Consider the following 9883-nt stretch of genomic DNA (forward strand, 5'->3'; position numbering starts at 1 on the left):
GTCAAGGTATCTGTGCATACATTACAGTAAAACAGTGTAATTACTGTTACTGTGTGCGTAAGAGTGTTGTGTGTTGCCAAAGTATGGAGATCCGATGTATGTTGTGTTTGAATGTGCAGGCGTGTGAACAGTCTGAGGGCTTTGCAGTGTGCTAGCACTTGATTACATCTGTCACCGGCCTTTTTCTCCCGCATCGATCCTTTTTTTTTACCCTGCCATATGGTTATTTTTGTCACCTCAGACCCGAGACCAAATCTGAGTCCCTCCACCAACAAAAGTCGCACCCTAGCAGCTGGGGGAGGAGAGGGGGGGGAAATGGTTCGCTAGCGCTGAATCGGTGCTGCTGCTTCCCAGCCTCCTGCCAGGGCAGGGCTCAGCCCGAGCCGGGAGCCGCAGGGACCGCAGGGAGCAGCGCTCCCCAGCCGGGGAAGGGACCGCCTTGCAAGTTTAGCCGTTCCCTCGGGCTAGCGAAGAGGGAGTGACCCGGGGGAGTGGGTGCAAGGGAAGCCTTCCTCCAGTACTCAGCGGCTCGGGGGCTGTGAGCCCGGCTTGGCAGCGGATAACGGCAGCTTTTCGGCTCAGAGCCCTAATACCCTGGCAAGGCTGGCGGTCGTTTACACCCCGGGAGGGGTGTTGGAGGGACAGGGGGAAACCCGGCTCCGCCGCCCGTCGCCCCGCCAGCCCGAACAGCCCCCAAACTTTGCGGCACCGCTGGGCTGCTCGGCGGGGAGCTCATCCGTTCTCGCAGCAGCGCTGCCCGCCCCGGGCCAGGCGGCAGACGCAAGCTGCAGCCCCGCGGCGTGCAGCAGCGAGCCCCGGGGCAGTCCCGCTCCCCCGGCCTGGGCGGGGGGCAGCCGGCTCCGGCCCCGCTGCCCGGGACTGGGCTCGGGGGTCACGGCGGAGCCGGGGAGCGCCCGCTGGGCGGGGGCCGGGGGCTGGCGGGCCATGCCCAGGGCTCCCGCTGCGGGCGGGGGCTGGAGCAGGCTGGATCTAACCTGACCGAGGAAAGACTGGGCCATCCGCGCTGTTGGGAGGGGGTTTATGGGGCCGTAAAGAGCCGATTGGGCCGCGAGCAGGGCTGCGGGGTTGCTCTTACCTGTTTATGGAGGAGACGCTGGGGACCGTGTCGTTGTCGCAGATGCCCTCGGCCAGTAGCCTGTCCCGGATCTCCCAGGCGAACATTGTCGGGTTTTGTCTCTTGTACTCGGCGATTTTATCCACTACTTTGGGGGTCGCCACTTTAGGTTTGGAGCCGCCGATCACGCCGGGCTTGATGCTCCCCGTCTCGTAATACCTGCACAAAGGACGGTCAGTGACTTGCCGTGCCCAAAACAGTCCCGCCGTCCCCGAGCACCCGGTGCCTGGACGCCCCCGGCCCCGCACCCCACCTCGGCTTCGGCCCGCCGGTGCGCGGCGTCGGGCCGCGGCGGCTCGGGTGCCGCATGCCGCGGCTCCGCGGGGCGCCGGGCCGCCTGTGGCTGGGGCCGGGGGAGTCCTTTCTCCTCCCCAGGACTCGCTCCCGCTCTTTTTTTTTTTTTTTCCCCCTTTTTTTCCCCTTTTTTATTTGTGCGTGAGAAGCGAGGGGCGCTGGGCTGTTCGCTGCCTCCCCCTTCCCCCGCCTTACACGCACACGCTCGTTTCAGGCCCGGGGATCGGGAAACAAAACAGAAACCCTCGCCCCGATGCGGCCGGCCGGAGGCGAAGCCCGCCGACCGGGAGCCGGGCCGGGCAGCCAGGGAGGGGGCGCGGGGAGCGGGCAGTGCCGGGCTCATCCCCCCCCACCCCGGCTCTCCCGGCCGGCTTCTCCCCGCCGGCGCGCTCGGCTCGCCGCTCTCGGGGTGCTGGCAGGGCTGTGGGCGCGGGAGCGCGGTGTATTCCCCCCGACTCCCGGTCCCTCGGAAGCGGGTGCTCGACGGGGCAGCTCCAGCCCATCTCCCCGCTGGCCCCCGGCTCTGCTCGCGGCAGCGGCTCTGACCCGTCCTTGGCAGAGGGCACGGCAGCGCGCACACCGCACGCACGGCCGCCTGGGGCTCCGCCGCCTGCTGCCACCGCTCCGCGTCCGAGCGGCCGGGCCCGGGGGCGCGGGTCCCCCCCGCCTTGCCTCTGGGGATGTTTCACACCACATTTGGCGGCGGTCGGTTACCGCGGGTGTTTATTTATTTATTTGGCCCGTTGTTTATTTATTTACCCGTGTATTTGCTAAGGCCGCTCACGGATCGTCGTGAGTTGGGGGATTTTTTGTTGTTGTTGTTGGTTTGGGGTTTTTTTGTCGTTCCTTCGTTTTTTCTTCCCCCCCCTCCCTTCTCTTTCCCGCCCTCCCGCCCACCCGTCCCAAATTGTTTGTCTTCCCAGGAGTTTCCAAACACTGCGGGAGGCGGGGGGGGGAGCACGTCCTTCCCGGCTGGAGGAGGGGGCTCTGCTCAGCCGCGGGCTACCACGGCGCGGAGGTACCGGGGCCGCTCGGGGAGGTGGCGGGGAGAGCGGGAGGTCGCACCGGAGCGGGGAAGGGCTTCACCGGTGCCGTCCCAGGGGAAGGGAATGAGCTGCCTCTTTCCTTACCTGCCCAGGATCTTGCTGACACAACCGTGGCTGACCCGCAGCTGCCTGGAGATGTCACAGGGTCGCACCCCCTGGTGAGCCAGCTCCACTATCCTTTGTCTCACCACGTCAGGTAGGGGCCTGCCGTTCACAAACACCCCCCCGAGCTGGTTCACACCCCCGTGCCCTGCTGGGGAAAGAGAAATAAAAAAAACACAACAACCCACGCACACCAGAAACACACCGTTAGTCGTGGATTCTTCGCCACTCGTACTGCAAAATCTCCAGTCACTACAGATGGATGGAGGCGATGGCGGGGGGTCGAGAGGGGGGAACAAGACGAGGGGGAGAGAGAGAAGACGAGAAAAAGGGAGAAAGGAAAGAAAGAAAGAAAGAGAGAAGGAAAGATAAAGAGAGAAGGAAAGATAAAGAGAGAAGGAAAGAAGAAGGAAGAAAGAGGAAAAAGAGCGAGAGAGAAAGAAAGAAAAGAGAGAAAAGAAAGAAAGAAAGAAAAGGAAATATGGGAAGCAAAAAGAAGGCAGAGTGAATTTTCCCGAGCCGGAGGCTAGCCGGGGATTGCCCCCCCTCCCCCCGTACGCCGTCCCCCTCCCAGGGCCGGAGAGCACCTCTCCCTCCCGCGGTCCCCGCCCGGGACACCGGAGCGGCGGCTTCTCAGGGCCATTGTGGTGGGGCGAGGATGGAGGCAGTGCCCGCTCCGGCTCCTCTCCACGGAGTTGGGGAGAGGTGCGCTCCCAAACTCCGGAGCCCAGCTGCTTAGCGGCTCCGAGCGGACCCTGCCGCAGTTCCCCCTTCTCTCTACTCTTGGGCTTTTCCTCTCTCCTTTCATTTTCTTTCCACGATTTTCTATCACATTGTCAATTACGGTTACTCGCGAACCCCGCCCTCCTCACCCCGCGGCATGTCCCCCATGCAACGCGTCCTCTCCCGTTATTTTCGGATGCGGGTTGAAGGGATTCAGAGAGAAAAAGAGAAAGGGAAAGAAATGTAAGGAGAGGGAGGGAAAGAGAAAGAAAATATTTTGTGTCCCGCGGCCGGTGTTCGTTTACAGACAGACCCTCTCTGTCCTCAGCTTTCGATCTTTAAAGGAAAAATCCTCCAGTAACAAAACAAAAAAAAAAATCTAACAGGCTCGCACGGTTCCGTCTTCCCCCCCCCCCCCCCCCCAAATCTAATTCAGGGAGAATTTAAAATGCTCCGTTTTCCTCTGTTCCCCCCTTTCCAGGCAAAAACCCGCGCTCTCCCAGATAGGACTGCTAGGATCGCTTTTTTCCCGATCTTTCTCCATTCGAGAAATAACCTGGGGAAAAATAAGTGTGCACCTGCTAAGCATGGGCAGGAGGAACGGAGTGACGGGAATAAAGGGAAATATCTCCTTTTGGGACTCGGCAAGACAGGCGGTTGGGAACCGCTTGCACCTGGGGTGGTCTGCGTTAGAGAGGGGAGCAGTCCGCCTTTGCCCGGGCGTGCGGGGGGACGCACACTCGCAGGCGGTGCGGCTCCGCAGGCGCTGCTACCTGGGTGTCTCTATCTCCGGAATATCCAGCTGATATAGCTGTGGAGGGCACACTGTATTAAAGCTTTCCTTTGAGACAACCCTAACCTTCTGTATCTTCCGCGCCAAGAGATCTTAGTTCGTTTTGCAGTTTGCTGAAAAATGATCTGTTTGTATTTTCGCTGAGGTTTTTTCTCCCCTGCTTCTGACACTGACTTATTGGCTCTGAACTTAGTGGAAACTCTCATTGCCCTGCGATCGATCCAAGTCCTTTCGCACAAATAGAGTTTTTTCCATCTCCCCACCCCTTCCATAACACCTCCAGATATCCCTCGCCCGCCGCCTCGGCCAGGGCGCCGGCTGGCTTCCCCGTCCCTTCCCCGACGAGCCGGGGTTATTTGTTGCATTCTTTTGTTAGTCTTTCTTAAAACATATTTAGGGTTTCAGAGGGGAGGGGGATATTTATCTTCCTTCACTAAAACCCGCGGGTATATGTTGCTGTGTGTTTTCTTCATTTGTTCAGAAGCCCTTCTGCACATGTTGCCTCTAAAGTTACAAGACAGCAATTCCTTCGGCAACTCCATGATAAATAATTCAAAGCACCTTTTATAACTCGCATTACAAAGTATTAAAAGGCAACAGATGCAAAAAAGATTAAAAATTAATAATTCAAATTATCGCAGCCCGGATATTTTTCACACGAGTTTGTTTTGCTCTGCCCCGTGGTTTTCTAAGGTTATTTCTGTCAGAGCGGTAAGATGTTTACGTGTATTTATCTGCGTGGAAGTGCCGGCGTCTGTATGTACATATACCCAGCCCGTCGTACCGCTTTCGTACGGGTCGTGTTTTGCTGTCTCTGTGTCTGTGTGTCAGGAGCCCGCGCCCGTATGCCTTTTAATTGCTTTCTAATATCTAAGTCTGTAGCTCTAGAAATACACTTTAGGGAACAAATCAAATGTTGATTTTTTTTTTTTTTTTGTCGGAAGCCAAAATTGTTCACGGATCTCACTGGGGTTTTTAAAAAACCAGAGACAGTGAAACGCCTCTTTCGGCTGCCTGCATGTTCCGGATCGTACCGGAGGCACAATCCCTGCTGTCGCGTCTTGAAAGCAGGTCGCAGCGCTGAAAACTAAAAATAACGTCTAATGCACGGACTATTTTCTGTTAAAGGTCTCCGAAAATTAAACCCTACATTTTAAGCAATGTCTCCTGGAAATCATTAATTTGGAGACAGGAAGACAGTTACCCACATCCACGTTTGGGGATCTGATTATGGGTTTGTATTTCTGCGCCTTCCTTCTCAAGGCAAAATCGGGATTTTTTTTTTTTTTAAATTCAAGCACTCCCGGTTTATATCTTTTCGGTTTGTTTTTATGCAGCGGGCAGGGCGTGTCCTCAAAAGTTTCGGTGTCAAAAGTTACAAATTGCCCTTAATTATTCATTTCCTGACTCAAGGTGCTCTCAATCTCGGCTTCCTATTTGTATTTTTTCTTTAATTTAAAACTCGGAATTATTTTCCCTCCTTGCGGTGAAATTAAAATCCCTGAAAATTCCTTGTTACAGTCCTTGGCAAAGGGGTCTCTTCGCTTTCCTTCGTCCCCCTCTTACAGAAAGGTTCTTTAGAGTGAAAATATATCACGAAAGCACTTTCCTCTGTGCCAGGAACGCATTTAAAATGCACACCGGGGGTCTGGTAAATAAACCAGGAGGGATCGTGACTTCTTGGGAGCCTCCGAAGCCGCCAGCTCTCCCAGCCACACAATTGTCCTATTTTTCCCGCAGTCCAACCTTTCACCAAACCAAACCGAAGCACGGAACAGCCACCGACCAACCCGCCATTAATTTCAAACTGGCGTCTCGCCTCTCTGCCACTGGAATCCGAAAGCAAAGCAAACAGCATCCGATCGCGGGGGAAACGGGGGGTTTAGAGCCCCGCAGGGCTGCGGGAAGCCCAGGCCCGGCGGGGCAGGGAGAGGGAGAGGCTCCAGCCGGGGGGCCGGGACGAGTCGGAATAAACTCGTGCTGTCTGAGGGGCGATCTGGAAAGTGCCTGTGCGGAGATCTGGTTCGGGGGGTGTTTTCTTTTCGCACACACACGGCAGGCAGCACGGGCACAGCCGCGCACAGCCCCCTGCCCCCCGGGTGGGGGTCCTAGCCCCCAGCCCGCCGCCGGCACGGAGCCCCGCGGCCCCCGGGCCCGGGGCTGCCCGGGACCCTCGCTCTGCCGCCGGGGCCGGCGATGCCCGTCCTGCCTTTGGAACGCCTCTCTAAGCCCCGTTTCGGCCAGGGTGGGAGAGGCTGGCGGTGGAAGGATGGACCTGGAGGTGGATCAGGTGAGGAAGAATGGTTGGGGAAGGAGGAATGGAGGGATGAGAAAGAGGGAAGCAGCGGAAGGAGCCGGGCTCCAGTACTCACGGTGCATTGCTGAGAAGGGGTCTGCCTTGCAGTGCATATCCATGGGGAGGCAAAGGAAGGGGAAGAAATCGGCTGAAGCCGCCGTGTCGCCTCTAAAACTCAACTTCAACACTTAGGGGAGAAAAAAAAAAAACAAAAAAACAAAACAAACCAAAACAAAACAAAAAAAACACACAAGAAGAGGAGAGGAGGGGAGCGGCGGGGTGCGCTGGCCCCCCTGCCCGGCGGAGCGGGGAGCGAAGTACTTTCCGGGGGGCGGGCGGGCTGCGCCGGCTCTGGGGGGCCGGGGCGGCGGGGCCGGCGGAGTCAGCAGAGTCCGTGGGAGCGAGGGGCTGGCGGCGCCGGGGGGCAGGTGGGTGTCATGGCTGGGAGGGCTCAGAGCATCCCCGGCGGCGGGGAGGGGGTGCCGGAGCAAGGTGCGGCCGGCGGCCAGGCGGCAGAAGGCGCGGGAGGACGCGGCTCTCCCTCCTCCTCCTCCTCCTCCTCCCGCGGTCCGGGGCTAGTTCATTTAAGTTCAAAGCGGAGTAGCAATCCCCGGGAAAGCTGCGAGCGGCGGGCGGGCGGGCGCGCCCCCTCCTCTCGGCCGGGCGGAGGATCCGGCGCCCGGCGGACTTTCGCCCGAGGTGGGAAGTGCTTGCGAGGAGCCGGGGCCGGAGACTGGAGCCTCCGCTCCCGGTGTGTGTCTCTCTAAAAGCCGCAGCGCCCTCAGCCCCCCGCCCGCCTCCCCGGAGATGGATGACTTGTCAGACAAAGGCAATAGATTCCGACACTCTCTGATTCGCCAGCGCGCCGAGCCGAGCGCGGCCAGGAGAGGAGAGGGGAGAGGAGAGAGGAGGGCCGGGCCGGCGGCGCTCGGCGCGGGGGGGCCGCCGCCTTCGGGACCCGGCGGCGGGGGAGCCCCGGCCGCGCGCTCCGGAGCGCCCCGGGCCACGCGTGTGCGGGGCGGCGGCGCCCCTGCCCGGCCCGCGGGCAGGGACTTGAGCCCCGCTTTGTTGTCACTTGCGGCTCTGGATCTTTTACTCCCGTATTTAACGCACGCACACGCACGCACACACGGCTTGGTAGTTTCATCTGCCTTCTCACGCCCCGCTCTTTTTTACCGGAGACTTTACTCGGGGTGAAGCGGGAGGGGGGGATTCGGTGCACATCAAGGGTTCCGTGGTGTGCGGCTTGGGGTGGGAGATGGACGGGGAGAGAAAGGGAGAAAGGAGGTGAGGGAGAGAGAGAAAGGAAAGGAAAAGGAGAGAGAGAGAAGAGAGAGCTCGAGAGAGAAAGACATAAAGAAGGAAAAGAAAGAAAAATAAATGGAAGCTAGAGAGAGAAAGAGAGAGAGAAAGAGAGAGAGAAAGAAAGAGAAAAAGAAAGAGAAAAAGAAAAAGAGCTTCTTGCACCTCTGAGCCAAGGAGTTGGGCCCATATCAGTCCTTGCAAAGTTTCCCCTCTCGCGCATTTGGGAAAATAACAGCAAATCCAACCTCCCACTTTCCACAGCTCTGTTGCTTTTTTCTTTTTTAGTGCTAGAGTGGGATTTAAGAATTATTTCTCAAATAAGTCTACGGCTAAAATAGACGTGGCTTTGACCTAGCAGAGCAGCAGAGAGCAAGGAGGAACGCCTTCTCAGGGTGATAACCAGGGGTAAAAAGACAAGGTAAAAATTGCTGTGAGCTCAGTCTTGATCCTCAGGCTGCGAGTTTGTCATCACCTGAAATGTACTTTCTTCTTCTCCTCTTTTCCTCCTTCATCCTTCCCCGTCCCTCTGCTTACCTGTCTCGAAACAGCCCCTTTGTTTTCTAACTGGTTTAGATACAGAGTTTCTGAGAGATCTTTATGAAATATTTTCCACTCTCTCATAAATCATTTTGGCACTTCAGCTGATGTTTTATCTTCCTCTCCCCCCACTCCCCTCTCTCTTTCCCGTGTATGCAAAAAGGATGATTTGGAAAAAAAAAAAATCTTTTTGTTTTTGACACCACCGACGGTTAAATGTAACGTTAAGACAGCGCTCAGCTCCCGGTCTGCGCTGCGGAGAGGCACGGCGGGCACAGCTAAAACGCCAGTGCCAGCCCCCGGCAGCCCCCCCACGCAGGGCGAATTTTCCACGGGAGTGGGGGCTCTCCGCTGCCGGTCAGGAGCGGTGTTCGCTGCCGCCCGGCTGGAGAAGGCGCCTCTCCCCCCCGCCCGGGGAGCGAGCGCGGCCGCCAAGTTCGCGAGCGGCCGCTGCGCTCCGCGGGCAGCCCCGCTGCCGGGCCGGGCCGGCGGTGCCCCGGCCGGCGGTGCCCCGCTCACGGGTGTCCCCGGCTCTGCCCCGCCGGCCGCAGCTCGCCCACTCGCGGCCGCGCCCGGCCCGCAGCGCCCCCCGCCCACCCGCGGGCTCCCTTTATCAGCCGCTCCCCCCCGCCGGCAGCCAGGTCCACGGCCCGCGGCGGGGCCGCCCCCCGCGCAGGGGCGGAGGGGGCGGCCGGGCGGGCGGGCGGGCGGGCGGGCGGGCGGCGGCGGCGGCCGGGCGCAGGTGCGGGGCGGCGGCGGCACTCCCTGCCGCGGCCCCTAGATGGCGCCCTCCGGTCGGCTTCGCGGCGCAGCGGGCGCGGGGCGGCGGCGGCGGGCGCGGGCGGGCAGCGGAGTCGCCGCGATCCCCGGCCCCGCGCACGCACCTGCCGGCGGGACAGCGGCGGAGCGGCGCGGGCCCGGTGGTTGTTAAGTCCCCCCAACAACAGCAGCTCCTGTTCGCGGCGGGGCTGGCAGCGCGCTAATCGCCGCTGCCGTCAGCCCCTTCCGCCACCCAGCCGCTCCCGCGCTCTCTCTGGCTGGAGACGGCCCTTTCATCACTCTCCTCCGCCGAGCGCTCTAGGTCGCTGCTCGTCTTCCAGCAGTTCCCCCTCCCTTCCACCGCAACCGGCCCCGGTCGCCCCGCGCCCTTCGGGCCGGGCTCAGGCATACAGCCGAGCCCGAAAGCCGCGGCTGGGAGGTGAGGGTTGGAGCCCCCAGCAATGCCGGGTGGAAGGGTACATCCTCCGGACCGGCCCCGGTCGCCCCGCGCCCTTCGGGCCGGGCTCAGGCATACAGCCGAGCCCGAAAGCCGCGGCTGGGAGGTGAGGGTTGGAGCCCCCCAGCAATGCCGGGTGGAAGGGTACATCCTCCGGCGTTGTATCTGCCTTACCTAAGCCATCCCCATCCCCAGGGCCTCTGCTTTCCGGGAACTTGTTCATCGCCTCCCGCCTGTGCCGTCATTAACACTGGGGGAGTTCATTTTGTCTCGCACAGAGATGCTCTGGGCCTTTGTAACTGTTGATTGTACGGTGAGGAGATAACAGCTTGCTGGTGGGCCGAGGCGGGGGGGAGCCGGCGAACCCCAAATCTCCTGCCAAGAATGTACTTTGCCGTACTTTCTTCACTCCTATTGCTCTTTCCCCATCTCAGTA

At 60.0% G+C, this 9883-nt stretch overlaps 1 protein-coding gene across 6 annotated transcripts in view; it reads right to left on the reverse strand.

Annotated features, from left to right (window-relative positions):
- Positions 1–6568, reverse strand: part of PAX2 (paired box 2) — an 84594-nt gene extending 78026 nt beyond the window's left edge. For 3 of the 6 annotated variants that reach the window (XM_059821422.1, XM_059821420.1, XM_059821421.1), the window contains exons 1-3: positions 6466–6508; positions 2560–2728; positions 1097–1294 (exon numbers count right to left, since the gene is read on the reverse strand). In XM_059821422.1, coding sequence (XP_059677405.1) covers positions 1097–1294; positions 2560–2728; positions 6466–6508 — 410 coding nt within the window. Of the gene's footprint in view, positions 1–1096; positions 1295–2559; positions 2729–6465 lie in introns of all 6 variants that reach the window. The other 3 variants (XM_059821424.1, XM_059821423.1, XM_059821425.1) reach the window with 2 other exon arrangements.
- Between the last annotated feature and the right edge of the window lie 3315 nt (positions 6569–9883).

Source organism: Gavia stellata, chromosome 9 (genome assembly GCF_030936135.1).
Source record: "Gavia stellata isolate bGavSte3 chromosome 9, bGavSte3.hap2, whole genome shotgun sequence".
Lineage (NCBI taxonomy): Eukaryota > Metazoa > Chordata > Aves > Gaviiformes > Gaviidae > Gavia > Gavia stellata.